This window comes from Cetorhinus maximus, chromosome 4 (genome assembly GCF_964194155.1).
Source record: "Cetorhinus maximus chromosome 4, sCetMax3.hap1.1, whole genome shotgun sequence".
Lineage (NCBI taxonomy): Eukaryota > Metazoa > Chordata > Chondrichthyes > Lamniformes > Cetorhinidae > Cetorhinus > Cetorhinus maximus.
In genome coordinates, this window is record NC_135882.1 from 27165144 (window position 1) to 27190255 (window position 25112).

A 25112-nucleotide genomic window follows, 5' to 3' on the forward strand; every position below is an offset into this window, starting at 1 on the left:
GCCGATTGGCTTCCATAATGGACAGTTACTCTGCTTATGCCTTTCACTTGAATGTCTTCACCTGTATATGTTTTTAGCTTGGCGCTGTTTCTTCTAAACTTAATAGATTTTCACTATTATTCAAATGTCAGAAGGTATGTTCCTCAATTACTGTAGTGGAAGCTCCCCTGTCCACTTCCATGCTAACAGGTTTGCCATTTACTTTCACTGTGATAAATATTGAATCTGTCTTTCCAACTTCCAGATTAAACAATGAGTAAATGTCTGAGTTTGTTGTTTCAGGCTCTTCTACATTGTAGATTTCATTGGGTTTCTTCTTTTGTTTGCAAGCCTATTTGAATCTTTCCTTGCATTGCCTCATCATATGCCCATTTCTATGACAATAGTAGCATTTGATTTTTTTAAACTGCTAACTGCTAAAAGACTGCTTCCACCTCTAATAAAATTGTTCGTCAATTTCGCTGCTAAGTTATTTTTCTTCATTCTTTGGCTAGCGGGGGCTGTTTCCCGCTTTTCGGCTTTTTCTTGCATTTTTCGGCTGATGTTTTCTGCCCGATGTGGAGGATGGTGCCATTTTGCGCACCCTGTCGTGCTTTTGAATTTCTTACTGCACGTTCCATGGCCAGTGTTCTTTCTAGCGCTTTCTTGAAATCCAGTTTCACTTCGGACAATAATCTTTTTTGAATAGAGTCCACTTTTATGCCACACACTGAACGATCTCTGAGCATGTTATTCAGGGTCATGCCGAACTCACAATGTTGCACTAGATGCTTCAAATTTGCCATGTAGCATGCAATTGTCGCACCTGGGGCTCTATTTCGCAAATTAAACCTGAACCTCTGCACCATGACTGAGGGCTTGGGTTGAAAGTAACCCTTCATGATGTCCACCAATTCATCAAAATTCTTAGAATCTGGGGCACTGGGCGCCGTCAAACTTCGAATCAGACTGTAGGTTATGCTCCCACAAGTACTCAAGAGGATCGCTCACCTCTTCTCTTCCCTCATAATCTTGTTCACTTGAAAAAAGAACGTGAGGTGTGAGACCAATCGTCTGTGGCTGGTTCAAAAGGATCAACTCTCCAAAATTGTGGAACTTTGAGAGGGGATAACCGCTTCAATTCTAATGGAGCTTGCTACTTACAATCACTAGATGAGGAGTAGTGCTGATTTCTTTTTAACTTGATTTCTTCTGTTAAATCTTCTCCCATCCTCATTGCCAGTTTGTTGTAGGGTGACCGAGTTGTACTATTAATGATAGAGTTGATCTGCAGACGCTTCTTGGGTGGAAATATTAAGTTTATTTACAACATACTCAGCAACAATTACACGTGTGCTTTCAACTCCAACTCTATCTCTACACTGATTGCTGAAGTAGCCCATGCTACTCCCCTATCGGTTATGACAGATCATGTGATCTAACTTAACAAATATTATTCTTAAAGGTTGGCGAGATTCGGGTTGTGGAGTGTGTGTGTGGGAGTGCGGGTATACATGGAAGTGGGGTGTGTGTGTGGGAATGGGAGTGTGTGTTGGAGTGAGAGAGAGTGAGAGTGTGATTGTGTGTCTGCCATACTCCCAGTTTCAGGTTTCTCAGTCACCTTCACCCCCACACACTAACACATACTCACACCCATTCACACCATGGGCAAAGGTAAGCGAGTGAGCACCCTGAGATTGGGAGTGAGCCAGACACACATTCTGACCCTCTCATACTCTAATGGTCATTTTTATTAATTGCTTTTTAAAAAATTATCAATTGATTGCTTTGACATTGTTTTGTTTTTGCTCAGCAGGTTGTTTCTTTACTTCGTGCATCAAATGTATTTTGAAATTCAGTTTAATGCTGTGCCAAACCTTTTCTCTCCGAAATTTGCTCATCAGCCCCTTGAGTGAGAAAATAAAATTGAAATTTAGCCCCCCCCATGCGAAAAGGTCGGACAGGCCTGTTATGGAGGAACCTGGCGGTTCACATACACAAATCCTAAAGTTGATAAGGCTGTTAAAAAGCATTAAGCATGCATGGTTTTATGAATAGAGACATACAAGAACAAAGAAGTTGCACTGAAGCTTTATAAATCATTGGTTCAGTCTCAGCTAGAATACTGGATTGGATTTTCCAATAAGAATAACAATAACGTTCACTGTTATAAAGGCATTAAAAAAGACAACAACTTCAGGTGTCTGCACATGCCCAGCTAAAGATAGAAAGTCAGAAGTTCCTATCAGAGATAACCCACTCCTGCATAGGGTGAACTGTTATTGTCCTTGCTGATAGAATCGATGTAAAAATCAATACAATGGTGTGAACTTGAGGTACTCACTCATTGGGCAGAATTATGCCCTCGGATGGCAGGCGGGCCCCACAGGCTCGGCAGCGGGAGGACAGCCGACACCCGCCGCCGAAACGGGGCCTGCCGCCATTTTTAATGGGCGGGCCAATTAAGGCCCACCCAGCGGCCTTCCTGACAGGAAGCGCTATGCGGTGGTGAGAGGGAATCCCCAGCTGTCAAAGTGCGCTCTTTCGCGCATGTGCGCAAAAGAACGCATTGCTCCCTGAGACTAAGTGCTGTCTCAGGGAGATTAGTGACAGTGCACAAAAGTTAAAAAATAGAAAAATAAAAATATTATTAACATGTACCCCTCATGTGACAATGTCACACGAGATGGGACATGTTAATAAAAACAACATAAACTTTATTACACTTTTAAAAAACGGACATGAAACCCAATCCCGCCAGTGGATGAGGATTCATGCATCATCAGGAGCCCGCTGGGGCTCCTGGCCTGCCCGCCAGCCTTAAGTTTGGAAGAGCAGGTCTTTAATGATCTTAATTAGCCTGTCAATGGCCTTAATTGGCGATTGACAGGTCAGCGGGTGGACAGCTGATTTCGCTGTTCGCCTGCCTTCCTAAAAATTTAAATGGACTGGGATGACGTCGGGGGTTTCTCCCGACGTCATTCCGTGTCATTTTCCCATCGGCGAGCGGGCCCTGCCCCCAAATCGCCGACGGGAAAACTCTGACCATTATTTATGAACTAAAGTTGGCAGAAAAAATTATGGCTGTGCATTAAGGGGAAAATGATTTTTAAACAGTGTCATAAGTGATGATTGGTGCCAAATAACCTCTCTGACACTGAAAAAATAGATTCACAAATGTGGATTCTTATTCCCGCAGAAGATAATTAGTGTTGGAGATCTTTTTACTTTTTCTACCTGTCTTGTCCAAGGCTATGCTCCCTCGTTTTTGAAAGTATGATTTTCCAAACTTTAAACTGACTGGAAATTATGCAATTTTGAAATGAGACGAAGCAAACTGCTTAAAAATGCAAGATCATTTTGCAAGGCAAAGGTGAAAAAGCAAACAAGATGCCCTCAGGGGTGTGTGAAGAGTGGGACATTTCCTATAATTCAAAGACCCATCGAAACTCATCACTGTCTAGGGAAGAGGCATTAAAATGCAAAATGCTGGATATTGAAACAATAGCTGCCACAGGCAGACGAGCCCCAAACCTCCTGGAAATAGACAATGGTTGAAGTATAACAAGCCAGATTGGCAACGACTGCAGAGATTGCAAGTGACTCAGGGAGTACCAAGAACGTTTTTAGCAGAGGAAACAGGCTGAAAAGCCACGCTTTATCCCTCTCTCTCTCCTTCGGAAAAAATGTGTCACCCGGTTTGAGAAGTCAACTATAATAATTGCAACATCTTCTACATCTGACTGCATGCAAGAAACTAGCTAACCCAAATTGGCCACAGCACTTAAAAGCTATGCCCCAAGGAAAACCAAAGGACATTTAACCATAAATTCTTTTAACTGTTTTTTATTGGGCTCTAACTTCCCTTATTTTTGATATCTGTGTGCGTGTGATGTCTTGTTTTAATATTTATCCTCGGGTTTAGTGTTTAATAAATTTAGTCTTTCTTTAACTCAAGGAAACCTTGCTTGATTGTCTCCTTATCGCTCACTGCCTAAATAGTTAAATACATTTGGATTTGAAAAAGGCATATCCTTGTGAAAAAGAAACTTAAACCTTTGTTGTGACCAACCAAAGAGGTTGAATACAGAAAAGCCAGTTCACTCCTTCTCACCTGGTCACAACAGTCTCTCCATACTTCCCCTCTTAATCCCATCCGAATTTCACAATCATTACTTTGCTTTTGTCACATAATTTAAATCTAAAGTATATTTCCAGCTTTATACTTCCTGTTTTTATGCTGCTTAGTCCAGTAAGGATTCTTCAATCTGATTGGCTGAAGAGCCTCACTGTTTCTTTCCCCTTTCATAGACACATATAGAGTGTCAATCACTGAATTAATCTCCGAATTAGTGAAAACCTGTGCTCTAAAACCTACAAAAAACTTTATGGATAGCGATGATGAGGAGAAATTTCTTCACGCAGAGAGTGGTGAGCCTGTGGAATTCGTTATCACAGAAAGTGGTTGAGACCAAAACATTGTATGTTTTCAAGAAGGAGTTAGATATAGCTATTGGGGTGAAAGGGATCAAAGGGTATGGGGAGAAAGTGGGAGCAGGCCATTGAGTTGGATGATCAGCCATGATCATAATGAATGGTGGAGCAGGCTCGAAGGGCCAAATGGCCTACTCCTGCTCCTAGTTTCTATGTTTCTATTAATGAGGTGAACAATGAGCATTGTTCCTTAGCTGTTGACTGCAAAATCTGCACCATTGTGTCTAATTCTGGACACTACACTTTAGGAAGGATGTCAAGGCCTTGGCGAGAGTGCAGAGGAGATTTACTAGAATAATACCAGGGATGTGGGACCTCAGTTATGTGGAGAGGCTACAGAAGCTGGGGTTATTCTCCTTTAAGAAGAAAAGGTTATAGGGAGATATCAATTCAAGTATTCAAAATTGTGAACTGTTTGGGTAAGTAGATCTGGAAAAACTGTTTCCATGGACAAGAGGGGCACAGATTTAAGATAATTGGCAAAATGAAACAAAAACATAGGAGAGGACATAAAATTATTTTACACAGTAAGTTATCATGATCTGGAATACATTGTCTGTGAAGCTGATGGAAGAAGATTCAATAGTGGCTTTCAAAAGGAAGTTGAATATATTTGAAAAGGAGAAATTTGCAGGGCAATGGGGAAAGAGCAGGGAAGTAGAACTAATTGGATAGTTATTTAAATAGTGGACATAAGCATGATGGGCTGAATGGTCTCCTTTGCTATATGAATCTATGATTTTATAACTTGTTTTATTTTTTATCAACTCATTCTTAATATTATCGACCAGTTTCTAAATTCATCTTAGTGATTGTCAAAAATGGTTGCTATCTTAAGTATATTAGTTGTAAATTAGAGAAAAACAAATGGGGAAAAGTGGCATACATGAAAATAAACAGCAGACAAAACAGTGAAGTTAATAGCCAAATGGTTCTAATGTTTCACATTCCCAATCACAAATTTATAACTGGTATAGTGTACAAGCTTGAATATCAATGAATTGAAATTGCTCACAGTGATCATCTTTGGTAACCTAGGACTGTATTTTCCTCTGTTCAGGAGGAAAAAAGGATTAAAGCTTTACTTTTCTTCATTTAATCCCCTAATTAAATTGTGGGAAATGTGTGTTTGCTGAAAATCTGATCCATTAACAGAACCGGTCACCAAATACAATGCACCTATTACAAATCATCCTTTAACTCTTCTCAGACAGCTGGCAAGGCACTGAACCAGCATTAATGTGAGAAAGTTTATTGATCCAGCTGTGGAGTGCTAAAAAGCTGAACAAAAATTACACAAATTTCAAATTACACAAGAGGCACAGCTTATCCAGGCATGCACTCACTGTTTTACGAATATTTCCTTAAAATTAACCATATAATCCTCATCTGCACAAAGCAATGACTGCACAAGGCATTTGTTGTAGTTTCAATACAAGAATGTACAATTTGATGGTTTATATCTTAGAAAATGTAATTGAGATTTTCTTATCAGATTCAAATCTCAACCAGAAAATTGGGCAGAGATGCAGAACACAATATTCCTGCCCACTTTATACATTGTGCATACGTCTGGGGAGTGGAGAAAGTAGAAGCAGCCAAGAAACACTCAAAGGAAACAGCTGGGAACTGCACTGAAGTATTGAACTGCAGCACTGAACGTCCTTCATGCAACTTTACAATGGTCATACCAGGACATTGTGCAGGACTGTTTAAGCACTTGAAAAATGGACATCGAGAGTTGCTATAGGAAATCGAGATGGTAAGTGTTTTTTAAGGACACCAGAAGTAAATTTATTCTGCACTTTTGCATCATTTCTGGATTTCTTTTTTGCTGCCACTTCAGATTAAAAGAGCCTTTATGCCAATTGCTCTGCTGCTTTCTTCTCCACAGCACCCCACCTCCCACCAGCTCAAGTACTGACACCAATGGATTTCCAAACAGGAATCACTTAACTGAGGTGCTTGGAGGATCAGGCAGAGCACCAGAAGGATGTCAAGCCATTCAAGCAGTATTGCAGTGATCAGTGCCAAGCTGTCAATATCCACAGATCCACAGCTACAAACAGCATGAGGGAGGGGAGTGGAGTTGAGTGGTAAATATCTGTTGATGTTCATCTGTTCTCCCACCATGCCTTCAGTTGCAGGACCCAAGAAGAGCTGAGCAAATATAGGTTATGCCTCTTTTGACAGTGTCCTAGGTTGACCTTATAGCAGATGAGCAGGGGAACCATTGCTGGAAATTCAGTTGCACTGCAATGTTCTGCTCCCGTGCTCCCTGCACATGTTCAAATCTGCACTTGAAGCTATGCATAATTATGAGAATGAGCTGATCATGAAAAATAGTACTTCACCATTGGTTAGTGAACAGTCCTTTCAATATATTTGGATCCACCCACCAGTCATATTTGCATCTAATGAAAGTAAGTTTTTATAAGTTTAACAGAGGTTATTTGATACAATGGCACAGTGATTTTTTGGTGCCTGACCAACATTCTAACACTGATCAGGTACGTAGAGGGTGGCAAATAAGGTGATAATTCATCACAGCTGATCTCCAACCACTTTTGTGACTACCCCTCTGTCTCTTCCAGGTGTGTACCCATTAAATTATAAGTTTTGCATTCACATGAATGACCACAACTGACAATGATGTGAATCTGCTGCTAATCTTATGCTGATGACTTCTGCCCAGAACCCTCATTAGCCATACAAGGCAAATTGGAAGCCAGAAGACTATGTTTCATTAGGCTATCATCACTAGAAAGGCAGAAAATACAGTTCTAGTGCAGCCGAAGTGAGTTACACACATCTACAAGACACTGCAGAAAGGTTCTTACAATCTGTAGAACATTTTGAAGACTGGTAACATTTTTTTTATTCTTTCCTGGGAAGTGGGCATCACTATCAAGGCCAGTATTTGTTATACATCCCTAATTGTCCTTGAGAAGGCGGTGGTGAGCTGCCTTCTTGAACCACTGCAGCCAACGTGGTATAGGTACGCTCACAGTGCTTTTTGGCAGGGAGTTACAAAATTTTGACCCAGCGACAACGAAGGAATGGTATTATAGTTCCAAGTCAGGATGAAGTGTGACTTGGAGGGGAATTTGCAAATCATGGTGTTCTCATGCACCTGCTACCCTTGCCCTTCTAGGTGGTAGAGGTCACGGGTTTGCAAGGTGCTGACAAGGGATATTGTTGAGTTGCTGCAGTGCATCTTGTAGATGGTACACTGCTGCTACTGTGCATCGGTGGTGGCAGGAGTGAAAATTTAAGATGTTGGATGGGGAGCCAATCAAGTGGGCTGCTTTGTCCTGGATGGTGTCGAACATCTTGAGTGTTGTTGGAGCTGTACTCACCCAGGCAAGTGAATAACAATCCATCAGATTCCTGATTTGTGACTTGTTGATGGTGACCGGGCTTTGGGGAGTCAGGAGGAGAGTTTTTCTCCACAGAATTCCCAGCCTCTGATGCACTCTTGTAGCTATGGTATTTAGATGGCTGGTCCAGTTCATTCACAGATGCTATTGATAGATATTTTCAATGGTAACCCCCAGGATGTTGACACTTGGGTTTCAGCAATGGCAATGCCGTTGAACATCAAGATGGTCATTGTCTGTCACTTGTGTGGTACGAATGTTACTTGCCACGTATCAGCCTGAATGTTGTTCAATTCGTGCACCATTTGGACACAAAATGCTTCATTATCTGAGGAGTTGTGAATGATACTGAATATTGTACAATTATCAGCGATGGAAGGAAGGCCATTGATGAAGCAGCTGAAGATGTTTGGGCCTAGGACACTACCCTGAGGAACTCCTGCAGTGACGTCCTAGCACTGAGATGACTGACCTCCAATAACCACAACCATCTTCCTTTGTGCTAGGTATGATTCTAACCAGTGAAGAGTTTTTCCCCGATTCCCATTGACTCCAGTTTTGCTAGGGCTCCTTGATGACACACTCAGTCAAATGCTGCCTTGATGTCAAGGACAGTCACTCTCACCATGCTTCTTGAGTCCAGTCCTTTGTCCATGCTTGGACCAAGGCTGTAACGAGGTCAGGAGACAAGTGGCTCTGGCAGAACCCAAACTGAACGTCAGTGAGCAGGTTATTTCTAAATAAGTGCTACTTGATGGCACTGTTGATGACCCTTTCCATCATTTTTCTGATAATTTAAAGTAGACTGATGGGGCAGTAATCGACTGGGCCAGATTTGTCCTGTTTTTTGTGGACAGGACATACTTGGTCAATTTACCACATTGCCGGGTAGATGCCAACGTTGTAGCTGTACAGAGGCAGCTTGGCTGGGGGCGTGGCTAATTCTGGAGCATAAGTCTTTAGTAATATTGCCTGAATGTTGTCAGGGCCCATAGCCTTTGTAGTATCCAGTGTCTTCAGCCATTTCATGATATCATGTGGATTGAATTGAAACGGCTGAAGACTGGCATCTGTGATGCTGAGGACCTCTGGAGGGCTGTGAAGGATCGTCACTCGACACTTCTGGCTAGAGGTGTTTGCAACTGCTTCAGCCTTCTCTTTTGCACTCTCCCATCATTGGGGATGGGGATATTAATGAAGCCTCCTTCTCCAGTTAGTTGTTCAATGCCCAACACCATTCATGACTGGATGTGGTAGGACTGCAGAGTTTGTTCTGATCCGTTGGCTGTGGGATCGCTTAGCTCTGTCTATCGCATGCTGCTTCCATTCTTTGGCATGCAAGTAGTCCTGTGTTGCTGCTTCACCAGGTTGGCACCTTATTTTTAGGTACGCCTGGTGCTGCTCCTGGCCTATCCTCCTGCACTCTTCATTGAACCAGCATCGAGATATCTTGAAGAGGTTTGAATGGTGGCTACCAATGCTCACTCAGTGCTTTGAAAGAATACTTTCACAGGGGTTCCAAGATTTATTTGTGCCCTCAGGACTCCATGACAACAGTTGGAGCATCCTGGATGAAACACAGAAAGCCCTTAGGATTTCTATAGTGAGGGCCCCTATTTCAAATGTCTCTGAACTTGTCACATGCTTTAGATGTTTAGAGGCTGTTATACTGCAAATCCTCCAGTATTGTTTCATATAGGAAGGTGATGGACTTCTCCACTCAGAACAAAACTCTGCACAGTTTTTGCTGGCTACACTTTCTAATTCCCTAGGTTTCAATAGCTCAAAAATTCCTCAGGGCTGCCAACATTCTGCACCATAATTTCAAAAGAGAACCAGCAAAAAACCCAGAGATGCACCTGAGCCAGTTATGCTGCTTCTCTGGGGTTTCCACTGGTTTCACAATGAAGATATAATGTAGGGCCAGCAGTAGCTGTCCAGTACATGAAAACTAATAGGCAGAGTTTTCCCAGACCAGTAAAGGCAGGTTCGGGAGTGAATGGGGGGAAATCCCTGAAATTGACAGCAGGTTGGGATTCCAACATGATTCTGCCTTTCTCCGGCTTCTCTGTAGGCTACTTTGAAGTAAATTGGGGAACCCCCTTGGATCTATCAGGAAAGTCATTAAGACATCGTTGAGGTTGTTAAGTGACACATTTGGAGCAGTTTTAACCCTGAATTCTGGATTTCCTAGACAGGGAACCTGTTTCCTGACCTGTCAAAAACTCACCAGTGTCAAACAGGTGGGTGCACAGAGGGAACGCAGTGAAACTGACAAGCTAGGAAGGTTTTGATCAATGCACTGAAGAGCTCCAGCCATGGCCGCTGAAGTCAAAAAATTTCTTCTCTCAGAGAGTGCTTTCGCCGCTTGATTCATAATTGGAAGGCATTTCACTTGTCTTGCACTTCAGCTTTAGCTGTGCTTCCCCGCTGACAACTTTCAACATGGCATGGGAGCATCTCATGCAGCTCCACCTTTCACCTCTGCCGAAGGTCTAGAGCAGAGGCCACACCACCGCCAACTGCTCCAGCAACAGCAGGAGTAACCTAAGCAACAACAGCCTTCATTTCATGTCTCTTCACAGGACAGTTGGGATGCACACTGAGGTCCAGCTGAAGGGAGGTGATATCCCCCCAACACAGGGTCTACAAGTAGAGGATCAACTCTCTCAACATGTCTGAGCAGCAGTGCCTCAGGAAGCTCAGCAACTCACAACAGGTCATGTTGACAGCTGCAGTCTCCTGGAGCAAGGCCTCCTTTCCAGTGGACCAGGTGGGCATGTACTGACAATGGCCAGCAAGGTGCCTGTCCCTAGTGTGTAACCAATTCCCCACCCCGACAAGAGAATCAAGGGTTAGGGGGAGTGGATAGGAGAGTGGAGTTAAAACCACAATCAGATCAGTCATGATCTTATCGAATAGTGGAGCAAGCCAAATGGCCTTCTCCTGCTCCTAACTCTTATGTTCTTGTGTGTCGCTCTCTCTCTCACCAAGTTGTGTGCTTTCTTCTCCTACAAGGATGGAAAACAGAGGGGTGTGAGTGGTCATAACGACTTGTGTTGAGTGGAGTAAGAGACGCCATCTGTAGAGGGTGACTGTGAGGCATGGGTATGAGAGGGCAATTGGCTGAGGGTGAATGTGAGTGTTAGCTAAGATGTGTATCCGAGGTGCCTGGAGAGAGAGTGGAACTGGAAGGTGTGTTGGCCTGAGCAATGTTGTGAAGGAGAATGCTGAGTAAGTCAAAGTGTGAGGCTTGGCACCTGAAAGTGTTATGCCAGTCACCTGCCATGCCCTCCTGAGGTCCCACATGCTCTTGGTGTCCTGTCTCCAGGTTGGAAGGTGCACATCCTGCTGCTCATTTCCTCAGCCACATCCAGCCATGCCTGTTTGACTGGGGAAGTTGTCTTCTTCCTCCCAACCTTATGAGAGCTCACCTCACTTTAGTCCCCTAGGTCCCACAGCAGGACCTCCAGTTGAGAGTGAGAGACCCAGGACAGCCTTCCCTGGTCTCATCTTCAATCCTGCAGCCTCAGAACCATAAGTAGTTTCTCTGACCCATGCCAAGGCCTGTTAATTAGAAATATTTCCTTTAAATAATAGTCACGTCATCCCATCTGCCCTCTTGAACTGATTGCGGAATCCGGATAACAACTGTTTTGCTCTGGTGAAGTGTAATGGCTGGGCACACCATTCAGAGAGTCAGGTTTCAGACCCAAAACCGGTCCTACCATTCTGGCAGGGACTAAAGTGAGGAGATTCTGCCTGATATATGCAAATTTACTGGAGTGAATCATCTTGTGGCACTTCTGGTTAGTTAGACCTTTTCCTCCATCCTTTAGCTCAAAATATTTTGTCCTACAATCTGTTGGAAGTGTAAGCTCATAACGGCATAGGGAGGACAACATTGCATCAGGGACCTTTGTTAATATTGGGACCAATGAGATTCATCGATTGAGAAATGACCTGGGAAAGGAATGCGAAGGACTTAAATTAGAGTTGGTGAATTCAATATCAAATCAAATATAGAGAAAAAAAGAGAGAGGGAGAAGAAGACTTGATAAAATAAGCAAAGAAAATTGTATCTATAACTTTATTTTTTGAGAACTTCCAACAACAATTCACTGCCTGAAGGAATAAGACTTCACACTTTTATTTGTTCCCTTTCTGGGCCGGAGCAGTTGATTGACAGGCATCAACAATTACCATGTTGTTCTGAGGGTACTTATGTTTAATTACTAGATTTATTTTTCTATGATGAGTTTAATGGGCAGTTAATGTGTAAATGATGCAAGTGCATGATACTCATGAGAAGTTTAAGACTGTGATGTGCTTTATACTAAGATACCAATGGAGCGGCAGAAATTATCAAGCTGCTTGTCGTGATTTGTAATTCACAGGGTATCTCTCCACAAACTGCTGGCTAAATTGCACATTAATAACAGCATGCATCATTCACACAGCATTATTTTAAATAAAATTCCAGCCCAATGTCTCTCAAATGGTTCTTGGATGGATCAAACGGCTGAAGTAGCAACAGGACAAAAAGCACTCATTCTTGCAGGGTGCCAGTTAGCTCAGTTGGCTAGATGGCTAATGTGTGGTTCAGAATAATACCAACAAGTGTGGGCTTGATTCCTGTTCTGGTAGAGGTAGGTTTAGGACCTGCCTCCTCGCCCTACCCCTGAGCGTGGAAAAGTACCAAGGAAACAGCTCAGGCTAAAACAATCTGCAGACAATGAGCCAAGGACTTGCCTTTGGGCTGAGAACACATACCATACTACACTTCATTCTTCTGTTCTACCTACTCTGGTAAAGAGGAAGGAGATTATAATGGTTGTTGAGGAACTTGTCACTTCAGCTCAAGAAGTGCAGAAGATTTTCATGATATAGTTTGTGCTCAGATGTGGAATAAAGCGGGAAAAGGGAGAGGCAGATGTCAATACAATGTGAAGCAGCCCTTAATCGGCCACTTAAGTGTTTCAATTGGCCTCCCAGTGGGCTTTCTGCCTGACTTAGTAGAAGCATTTCCACAGATTAATCTGTGAACCTGGGAATTCTGAACCCTGCTACAAGCCTCACAGGCCTGATGGATACTCTTGAAGGGAGAAACTTGCTGTTGTGCAAGTAAAGCAAATCAAGCCGGCATTGTATTGTGCAGATACCTTGTCAAATTCTGCTCAGTTGCCAAATTGGGTCAGGGTGATGGGAATAGTCTGGTACCTAAAAACGAAACTGGTTGGCTTAGTGTAATTGTGCAGGTCATGAGAACCATGTGAAAAAGCTGCCAGCCAATAAGAAAACACAGAATAAATAAAAATAAAGGCTACCAAGGATGCCAATAAATATGGTATTAGGTAGTTTCACCTGAATCTATGTGAAAGTGCTGAATAGCTTGAATAATATTCCTTTATTACATCTGAACTGATTTGCATTTCCTTGCCTTTTTCTCTCTCCTTCAAATATTCCTTGTTACTTTGCCCTCCCTGCCCTCCACAATATATGGGAGAAATACCCAATCTGAGCCCCACTGTTGTTTTGCAACACGGTCTAGCCCTTTGCTGGTAACATCTCAGCATATGAGCTGAGCTGACATGAGTTTCGAGCTGCTCTGGACTTTTAATGGTGACTAAGCAAAAATAGAAAAATAAACTTTGAGGCTCCTTTCACTCTATTTCTCCACCTTGAACTGAACTTAATTTAGGGACTTTCAAATTCCCATCTGTTGCTTCTTTGTGGGCTCATACTATTGACTTTGGTGGCAGGTGTGGAATAGTCCAAAATCTTCCTGCCTTTTAAACTCACTGGGGTAGAAATCTGTCTTGAGTAATGTAAAACAGGTGGTATGGTGGTATAACCAATATTCAGTTCCACTAAAACCCCAAGGTGAATGTTTACTCACTGATTCAGGCCTTACCTGAAATTCATTTTCAACTTGTGGACAGTCGTGGAAAACTGCCATGAGTTCCTCATTAATGATCTTTGTAAGGCTTTAAATGAGCAGAAACCATCTTTGCTCCTAAACTTTTGCTCACAGTTTAGACTCTAACTTTCGAGAGATAATTTCTCAGATCACTGATAAATACAAATGAACTGCTTGCCAGCACTTTACACCTGTATTTTGCCATCAATTTACTCACATCTCTGTTTTTGTAACTATTATTGAACAATGGGAAATATGGCTCTAAAGTCAGGTGATGGCATCATTACTGCTTTCATGTTATGTACGAGGACACTTAGTATAAACCAGAAGTTTACACATGTGGGATAAATTTATAAATAATATAAAGAATAAAACTTTGCTAAGACAGGGTTAATTAGAATATCCTGGGGCCACCTGGTGAGAGCCCAACTGTGAGAAGGTGGAAGGTCCTGAAGATGCCATTACATCATCATGCAAGCTAGTGAGACATCTCAAAGGGGCAGAAGTGCCCCAAACATGAGATTAGTGGACAAACTGAAGACTGTGGACCTTCAGCTGGTAAAGGTTTGGGATTTACTTGAGGAAGAATTGAGTTCTTTTGACTCAAGATGGCTTCCAGACAGGCAGCCCCTGAGGGAAATCCTTACTGTGAGCTTCTATCCTTCCTCATCCACTGCCATCCTTTGCCTTTTTTCCCTAAGTTTCCTCTCTTCCACTGCTTAAGTTCCCCTAGCTCTAATCTTAGGTGTATTTTAGCCTGACTGCAAGATAACTGCTATTTTAGATTGGCACTCTCATCCTCTGTGTTTGATCTTTGCTTTTCTCAATGAGCACTGGATCTTTTCTCAACTTTTGGCTTCTGAATGGCTGGACTTCTTTGGATATCAAAACTATGTTTCTGCACTGGCCTGCACTAAACTACACTGTAAGACTCAGGTGTTGTGTCTCCAATCCGGTGCTCAGTTACTTACATTTTAAAGTATCTTACAGCTCATCTCCAGTTGTTATCTATTGATCCTGTGACTATTATTCCTAACCACCCCATCTCACTTCCTCACCTACCTTTCTGCCAATTCCACTCACTGGAGGCCAATCTTTCCAACTTCCTTCCCTTCCCACTCAATTCTTCCAATACTGACCCTGTGGACTGTCCCACTGGATCAGCTATAGCTCCCCTCTCTGCATTTCCTCCAGAATGTCCTTTCCCTTGTGCTCAAGGCCCTTGCCATCCATGAGCTTTCTGTGGATGACTGCATTGGCATCATGGTCTTGGTGGAAAGATGGCTTGGGATAATAACATCTTTCCCCTAAGTGAAGCCTCCATATCAAGCTATAACTTCCATCACCCAAACCATTACAGTGTTGGTGTGGTTGTTATCACCAAGTCACATGTTGGCCAGTCCCCCTACTGCCTCTAGCAGGTTCTTCTCAATTGCTTATCTCACCACATTTCACTCCTGTCTTTCAGTTAAAATTCTCATTCTCTACTGCCCAACCAAGTAAAAAGACTATTTTCACACCAAGGTATCTTCACTGCTTTCCTCCCTCAGTCTCTTCCCTGAGCAACTTTCTATTCTCCATGATTTTAACGTGTATCTCAATTCATCATGCTGTCTCTCCTCTGAGTTCACTGACCTCCATATAACATTGCCTGACTCCTCTGTTTATCTGCTGTGGAAACCCTCATCTTTGCCTTAATTTCCTCTGCACTTGACTATTCTCATGTACTCCTGGCTGGCCTCCCATCATCTACCCTCTATAAACTCAAGGTCATCCAAAACTCTGCTGCTCGAATCCTAACTCACACCAATGGTCCCTACGCTCACTGACTTAAATTTGATCCCCGTTAAGTAACACCTTAATTTTAAAATTCTAATCCATGTTTTCAAATCCCTCCTAAGTCTCACCTCTCCCTATATCTGTAATCTCCTCCAGCTCTACAACCCTCCAAGATATCTTTGATCCTCAAACTCTGGCCTCATGATCACCCTTGATTTTAATTTCTTCACCGTTGGTGATCATGCCTTAAAACCAACTTCTTTGACCACGCTTTTGGTTATCTGGGTAGAGATGGCGCCTGGATAAAATGGATGGGAAGGGCCTACTTACTTCAGCAAATAGGTCAGTGACTAGGGTGCATTGATTAAAGTGATTGGTAGAAAGATTAAAGGGGAGTTGAGGGAAAGTGTTTTCACCCAGAGCAGGTCTGGAACTCCCTGCCTGACAGGATAGTAGAGGCAGGAACCCTCAACTTACTTAAACGGTGTCTGGATATGAAACCTCAAAGGCCATAACCTGCAGGGCTACGGACCAAATGCTGGAAAGTGGGATTAGGCTGGGTGGCTCATTTTTTGGCCGGCACAGACATGATGGGCCAAGTGGCCTCCTTCTGTGCCACAAATATTCTATGTTTCTATGACTCTATGATCTGTCCTAATATCTCACTTTGTGACTCGGTGTTGTTTGATAACACTCCTGTGAAGGGCATTGGAGCTATTAACTATGTCAGAAACACTGTATAAATGAAAGTTGTCACTTTTTTGAATAGGAAACTATGTTCTCCCTCCACAGGCAGAGATCAATGTCTTTATACAATAAAAAGAGAAAATGCTGGAAATGCTCAGCAGGTCTGACAGCATCTGTGGAGAGAGAAACAGAGTTAATGTTTCAGGTCAATGACCTTCCTTTAGAACTGTAGCTCTGAGTGTTTCAGGGTTTTCTATTTTTCTTTCAGCTTCCAGCTATAATACACTTGGAGTACTGGGCAGGTTCCTTGTAAGAAGCAGTAAACTTTATTTACAGAGCTTCTGATGAAGCTACATGCTTGTACCAAGACCAAGGCTAGAAAAAACTCCGCCCCTAAGATTACCCGTACTTAGGGTTGATTTGTCTGTACAGTTGCATGATCCCTATAACAGTTTGAAGGGTTTAACTTGAAATTACTACATTCCTCCCCCTTTAATTTTGTTTTAGCTCTCTATTTGCAAAAATATCCTAACCCAAATCATATACAAATATATACATTTCGTGAAATTGAAGTGGTTTTCTGATTCAGGTAGAGCGACTCTACAACTTGAGACTCTTCCATTAGATTGGCTTGACCAGGAACTGCAGCATCAGTGATATCCTTAGACAATGGCAGTTCAGAATTATTTACTTCAACAGAGACATCTATTCTATGTTGAACTGGCACCTCAAGGATCAAAGGTTCGACTTTGATTTCAGGTGGATTAACTGGTTGTTGGAATGTCTCGACTTCTGAGATGATCCACGTGTTTCCTAACAATCCTGTTTTCCACTTCCACTTGATATGACAAAGATCCCGTTTCAGAGATGATTGTATCAGGAACCCATCTCGCTCCAGTTGCAAAATTTCACACAAAAACTGTCTCTCCCACAGTAAGTTTCCGATCTTTACTGTGAACATCATGATTCGCTTTCTGACTACTCCGGTTCTTCTCCATCTTTGCCACTAAGTTATGGAATACTAGGCTCAATCTTGTACGAAGGCGGCATTTCATTAGCAATTCCGAAGGTGTTGAACGGGTAGTTGCATGAGGAGTCGTGTGATAGTTGAAAAGAAACCTTGAAATTTGTGTTTCTAACATTCCTTCAGATAGCTTCTTCATGCCTGTTTTAAAGGTTTGTGCTGCTCTGTCTGCTAAACCACTCATTGAGGGACGATATGGTGCTGTTTTGGCATGTTTAATCCCATTTAGAATCATGAATCTCTGGAATTCTGTACTACTAAAAGCAATGTCATTATCCGAAACAATGACTTGTGCTAGGCCATGAACAGTAAAACATTGACTCAGCTTTTCAATAGTTGCATATGATGTAGGTGATCTCACTTCATACACATCCATCCATTTTTATTGCACATCGATGATCACTAAAATCATGGTACCTAAAAATGGACCTACATAGTTTATTTGTGCTCTAACCCAGGGTCGACCATGCCACTCCCACGGATGCAGTGGGGCTGAAACAGGCAACTTCTGCTGTTCCTGACATTGGAGACAATGTTTAACCATTTTTTCTCGATCACTGTCTACACTTGGCCACCAGATTTAACTTCTTGCGAGCATCTTCATTTTCAAAATGCCTGGATGCGCACTCAGAAGCTCTGTCAATAGTGGTTTGCTTCATTGTGAAGGGACAATGGCTCTTGCTCCCCATAACAAGATACCATCTTGACAACTTGGTTCAGAATTATGAGCATTGAATGGTTTTAATTCTTCAGAGACCTGTGCATTTGAGCATCCTTGCAATACCTGTTCTTGGACTCTTGCTAAAATTGGATCCTAGTTTGTCTAATTCTTTATCTGCTTCACACAGACTGCAGAGGAGTCCAGGAAATTCAGCACAAGTACAACTTCTTGAGGTACTGCAGCATGTGTAATGCTATCTGGCAAAGGAAAACGACTGAGGGCGTCTACATTTGCTATTTGCACACCTGGACAGTGCATAAAAGTGTTCTCATATGCCAACAAAAGCCAATCTTTGAATTGTAGCAGAGGCTATCGATGGGATTGCTTTATTTTCACTAAACAAACCCAACAGTGGCTTGTGACCTGACACTACGGTGAAGCGCAAATATCGATGGAACTTCTTTACTCCAAATATGACAGATAAGCCTTCTTTTTCAATTTGTGAGTAACCCTTCTCAGCTGCAGAGAGGGTCCTGGATACATATTCTTTGGCCTTTCAGATCCATCCTCCGTCTTGTGTGACAATACCGCTTCCACTCCGTAGGGAGATGCATCACAAGTGAGTATTAATTCTTTTGATGGGTCATAGTGTACTGGTAGACATGACGAGTGTAAAAGCTTCTTGAGTTTTATGAAGGCTTCCTCTTGTGGTACCTTCCAGGACCATCTGGGGTTCTTCTTCAACAGTAAGTGTAAAGGAGTTAACACTGTAGGTAGATTAGGCAAGAAGCGACTGTGATAATTTACATTCCCAAAAAAGACTTGAGCTCAGTGACGTTGGTAGGAGAGGGTACTTCCTTGATTTCCCTGACGTTCCTCTCTAATGGGTGCAACCTTTGGGCATCCACTCGATGTCCCAAATATGTGACTTGAGTCGCTTGGAAAGTGCACTTCCCTTTTTTCAAACATATTTTGGCCAGCCTCCAAAAATCTCTTCAGAGCCTCTTCCAGGTTGGCCAAATATTTTGCCTCCATTGATCCTGTGATCAGGACATTATACAGGTACACTATAACTCAGGGACGTCCTTATAGTAGGCTTTCCATGGTTCTTTGAAAAATCACACAGGCACATGACATGCCAAAGGGTAGGCGTGTATATTGGTACAGGCCCTTGTGCATGTTAATGGTTACATACCCTCTTGATGTGTTGTCCAGCCTTAGCTGTTGGTACGCATGGCCCATATCCTGTTTAGTGCAGGATCTTCCTCAGGCAAGTTTAGCGTACAGATCTTCAATCCTTGGGGCTGAGTATTTGTCTAATTTGGCAGCCTTGTTCACAGTTAATTTGTAATCTCCTTTGATGCAAATGGTTTGACCTGGTTTCATCACATGGACTACGCATGATGCACAGTCTGAAACCTGGACTGGATAGATTATTCCTAACTCCTTCAAGCGGCACAATTCTGCATCCACCGTCTCCTTTAGGATGTAAGGCACAGGTCTTATCTTAGAAAACCAGGGTGATGCTTTAGAACCCACGTAAATTTTTAGCTTGAAGGCCTTTTATTTCCCAACTCATCTCGGAATACACTGTCATACTTATTTTAAGTACTCAGGAATTCCTCCTGTTCTGACTTGAAAAAATTCTAACCAGTTGACTTTAATCTCTTTCAACCAATCACAACCCAGAAGGCTAGGTCTTTCACCTGTTACAACAATTACTGGCAGCTGGGCTGTCTGTTGCCTGTAGGATACAGGTACAGATGTGATGCCTTTCACCTGTATTGCATCTCCAGTATATGTTTTTAGCTGAGCAGTGGCTTGCTCCAAACACAATGGCTGGGTGTCGTCTCTGAGGTATTTAAAGATGTATTCTCCACCACTGTCATTGATGCTCTTGTGTCCATGACTACAGGCTTTCCATTTACTTGAAGGGTAACAGTGATTGGTTCAGTTATGCTGGCCTTAAGATTGTATTGGGAATATATATCAGTATCAATAGCTTCTGGTTCATTCATATTGTGCACTTCATTCAACTTGGCCTGCTGTCTGATTGGCTGGCTTGATCTTGCTCTGCACTGTTTTACAGATGCACTTTTCTTGTGACAATAATGGCACTCTGCCTCTTTAAATCTGCAGATTTCTGGTACATGATTTCCCCCACATCAGTAACACTTTAATTTCTGGAACACTGGTGAGCTGCTTCCAGCATTTCTTTTTGTTTTTTGAACGGTAGGGACCATGTCCCGCTTTGCCATTATCTCCCTAGTTTTCACACCATGCCCGGCAATAGGTTCTCGTCCTAACTGAAGAACGACTCCATGTTGCACATTCTGCAAAGCTTGAGAGTCCTTCTCAGCGCTATCTCTATTACTAGCGCTATCTCCATGGCGCGCTTCAGGTCTATATCAACATCTACAAGCAAATGGTTTTGAATGGCATCGTTGCGTACACTGCAAACCAAATGATCTTGCAACATGTCATTTAAAGTATCACCAAAGTCACAGTGCTCCGTTAACTGTTTTGGCTTCATGATGTATGTTGTGATCGACTCACTGGGGGTCCTTATTCTTGACTTGAACTTGAATCTTTGCATGATCACCAATGGTTTAGGCTGGAAATGTGCCTTCACGAGGTCTATTAGCTCGGTGAAGGATCTAGAATTTGGTGCATTTGGAGCCGTCAAACTATGGATTAGGTTATAGGTTTTGCTCTCACAGACATTTAGAAGAATTGCTTCCAGGATTTTTCATTTGCCACAATGTAGATACCTAGGCGCTCTATGTACTGACTCCAGTCCTCAATGGATGAGTCACACGGGTCAATTCTGCCGAAGAGTGGCATGACTGGCAAGTTTACTTTCCTTTCTTCCCTTAAAAATCAACATATTCACATCCAAGAGGCAATCTACAGCATTCAAGCTGTTTACCCTTTTTGCCAATTGTAATAAACTTGAAGTACCGGGCAGGTTTCTTGTAAGAAACAGTAAACTTTATTTATAGAGCTCCTGATGAAGCTACATGCTTGCACCGAGACCAAGGCTAGAAAAATTCCACCCCTAAGATTACCCATGCTTAGGGCTGATTGATCTGTACAGTCACCTGATCCTCATAACAGCATGAAAGTTTTAACTTACAATTACTACACCAGCACTCGCATGCAGATTTTGCTCTCGTATCAAAGCCTTTACAGTCACTTCCTGGAACCTTATGCCAGCTTCTGTACGGAAGCTTTGGGTGTGATGTTGCACGAGACAGACAGGGGAGAATGTTGTGTGACCCACTACATCTTGGCCCCCTCCCCCAACCCACAGCCACTATGTAGCAAACAGGGAAGCACAGCTGGTCCTGGAAGAAACAGAAAGGGAAGAAATTTCTTGATGGGGCAGTTAAGGCAGTGTTAGGCCTCAACACCTGAAATTTCCCTAATTCCCTGTCAAATTCTGGCCCAATTTTGATTTCAGGTGGGACTAAGGAAGAGGATTCCACCCATCCCCCCCCTACCAAAACACCCCATTGCTAATAAGCAACATTCACTTTTCAATTGGGAACGCAGTGTCCTCTCCTGCTCCAATCTCCATGGAGTCCGAATGGGCCCTTTTTCTGAATTGCCTTGTGCGATTCAAGCATTCACTTTTTAGAAGACTCCAGCACCGTTTCAAGATCCAACCTCTATTCTCTTACAGGTCAAACAGCATTTGTTACTTTCTTTCAAACCCAGTTTACCCTTGACGATGCTGTGGATATACACAAGAATTAAATACAAAGTAGAGCTTGACAGAATTCATACTATGCAGTCAAAGAATAACAGCAGTCTGTCTGTGGAGATGCAATTCAATTTACATGTCTCTGCTGATCAATCAGTGAATTAAGGCAACAAACCTTAACCACTTTGTTTTATAGATCCAGAGCTACTGTCCTTTAATTAAACGGTGCAAAAAATTCAGACCTTTCATTGGCTGCCTTGTTCTACAATCAACCCTTTCTTGTCAGCTGATCAGCAGACCTCCATGATCAATAGCAGGGAGACCTCTCCTCCAGCATTTTATATTTTAACAGTAAGTGAAACAGTGCTCCCATGGAAATAAGCACAGCAAGAGCCAAAATGGATCTTATGTCGTCCAAGGTGGATGACTTGAATATAAACATATTTAAACTGATTACTTTTTTTCATCACACAGTTGTTTAGAAGTATACATCATGCTTGAGGATGTGGGAAGTTGAAAAGGAAGAAAGTCTGAGTATTTTAATTGGACAATTTCTTCAGAAAAAAATGGAAGAGGCTATTACCTTTGCAGTGATTTTCATCCCAGGGGTACACGCAGTTTTGCACGCCATTGCAGACCAATGTGTTATTGATGCACATGTTGCTGTGACAAAAGAAAGCGCTACCTTCACAGGGAGCTGGAAAAGAAACATAGGTAAGTTCAAATGCATCTACCTGTAGTGGAGGGTGAGACATAAACTGCCTGGCAGGCACTTTCAGACAACAACTGCCCCTCTCTAGTTGAGGGCTGAAATTTATTTTTCCCCATGCCCTTCCCCAGATCCCAAACTTGGCTAATATTTATACGTTCTATTCTGATCACTGTGACTGAGTGGATTCTCCGTTTTGAGCTGATCCTTTCATGCCTGTTGACAAGTTATTCATAACTTTCCATGCAAAGAGCGACAGACTGACCAGCTCAAGTGTCACATTGGAAACAAAGGACTCAAACCTGTTTCTGAAGCATTTTTCCAATAATAATAATAATGCAATGCTGCAACACCATCTGAAAACCTGCAAAATTAATTTTTTTAAGTTCAAAAAATTAGTTATAGATTACCACCTATATTTCCAAAACCCAAGCCATTTTATACTGGCAAATCAAAGTGCAAAGTCATGTTAAAAACATAAAAACACTATGTTAAATTCCAGTATTTCTTTTTAGGGAGCAAAATCATTTAACTTGTGTGTTACAAATATGAAACAATAAATTGCCAGCCCATTGCATCAATTTTTTTTTTAATTCATTCACGGGATTTTGGCTTTGCTGGCTGGGCCAACATTTCTCGCCCATCCCTAGTTGCCTTTGAGAAGGTGGTGGTGAGCTGCCTTCTTGAACCGCTGCAGTCCATGTGGCGTAGGTACACCCACAATGCTGTTAGGGAGGGAGTGCCAGGATTTTGACCCAGTGACAGTGAGGGAACGGCGATACATCTCCAAGTCAGGATGGTGAGTGACTTGGAGGGGAAATTCCAGGTGGTGGTGTTCCCATCTATCTGCTGCCCTTGTTCTTCTAGATGGTAGTGGTCTTGGGTTTGGAAGGTGCTGTCGAAAGAGCCTCGATGAATTCCTGCAGTGCACCTTGTAGATGGTACACACTGCTGCTACTGTGCGTCAGTGGTGGAGGGAGTGAATGTTTGTGGATGTGATGCCAATCAAGAGGGCTGCTTTGTCCTGGATGGTGTAAAGCTTCTTGAGTGTTGTGGGAGCTGCACTCATCCAGGCAAGTGGAGTGTATGTGCAGTCTGGCTAACACACCAGGTGGATGTAAGAGATCTGTTAGATTATTCAAAGAGGACCAGGGAGTTCGGCAAATGTTCCCATAACACTTCTTTCTCATCACCATAAACAGATAGGTCTTTCACCTCACTTACTGTTGTGAGTTCTTGGTTTGTACAATTTAGCTGCCGTGTTTCACGATATAACAGTGACGGCATTTCAAGATTAATTTTATGTGAAACATTTTATGACGCCCTGAAGAGCTGTTAAGGTTCTCAATAAATGTAAGTAATATTTTTGTTCTGTAACCACTTTCCACCCAATCACTAGCCACACCCACAGGCTGAACCAAACTATTTGCGACCTTTGCATCCGATTTGACTCATCCTTGCAATTTAACTTTCTTCAGCCCCTCACCCATTCAAACACTCTGTATTCCTCTAATTCTGGCCTCTTATCCATCCCTCACTCCCTTCACCCCACTGTTGGTGATCATGCCTTAGCTCAGGAATTCTCATCCTAAACCTCTCCACCTCACTCAACTCCTTTAAGATTCAGCCAAGACCTACCTCTTTGTTGAGCAAGCTTTAGGTTAATGATATTAAATCAAATGCAGGGGGCATGATTAAGAAGTTTGTAGATGATATGGAAATTGGCCATGTGGCAGATAGTGAGGAAGAAAGCTGTTGATTGCAGGAAGATATCAATGGACTGGTCAGATGGGCAGAAAAGTGGCAAATGAAATTCAATCCAGAGAAATGTGAGGGAATGCATTTGCAGAGGACAAATACACCAGGGAATATGCAACAGATGCTAGGTTCTTGAACAGCATAGAGGAAAAGAGGGACCTTGGGGTGCATGTTGATAGATCCCCGAAGGAAGCAGAACAGGTAGATAAGGTGCTTTAGAATGCATATGAGACATTTTCCTTTACTGGCTGAGACCTAGAGTATAAGAGCAGGAACGTTATGCTAGAACTGCAGACATGTTTTTTGAAGATTCTGTTTGTTTTCAGGATGATGTTCCTTGTAACAGCATGGCTCTCATTTTATATTTGTTGTATAGCGATGCCTGAGTTATTAACTGGAGTCAAGAGCCATGTCAGAAGGGGATAACCCTTGTCGCTCAACAATTAGCTTTTAACTTGGTAGCTTGGTTGGAATAAAAGAGTCATGCAATGAAAGAGTCATGACTGTTGCCAGGAAAGCAGAGACAAAGTTGCATGATGTGCTGACTGTGGTTGCAAAGCAGGTATATATTGAGGGAATTAAAATCCCTTTCAATTGATGAATATTCAGGATTTTGACGAGGAGCATACAAGGCAATATAGGCACAGTAAATAGCACCTTGCACCTGGGGAAGCTTTTCATGTAGGAATAAACCTTATACACTCTTGTACTGCTTCACTCTGTCCACAGGGAAGGAGATGTAAGTGTTTCTCATGGTATATAGTGCCTCAGTGACCTCCCTGATACAACATTGTAACTTGTGTGATACTCTAGCGAACACTATCCCTGCACTATGATGGTGCACATTTTGTCAGAAGGATGCATATGCATCTTGGATGCCGTTCTGGATCCTTGGGTAGTCGCATTGCACCTGATAAGCAGGAGCTATGCGACCTAATTCCTCGGCGAATGTATTATCCTTGTTCACATGCTTGTACTAAAAAAGGTAACCACTAGATGGTGATCTGATCACATT

At 42.5% G+C, this 25112-nt stretch overlaps 1 protein-coding gene across 1 annotated transcript in view; it reads right to left on the reverse strand.

The window, feature by feature from the left end:
• The window catches only part of LOC144679409 (neuropilin and tolloid-like protein 1), a 78688-nt gene that overhangs the window by 10896 nt on the left and 42680 nt on the right, over nucleotides 1–25112 (reverse strand). The window contains exon 5 of the mRNA XM_078539767.1: nucleotides 22214–22327. Coding sequence (XP_078395893.1) covers nucleotides 22214–22327 — 114 coding nt within the window. The remainder of the gene's footprint in view (nucleotides 1–22213; nucleotides 22328–25112) is intronic.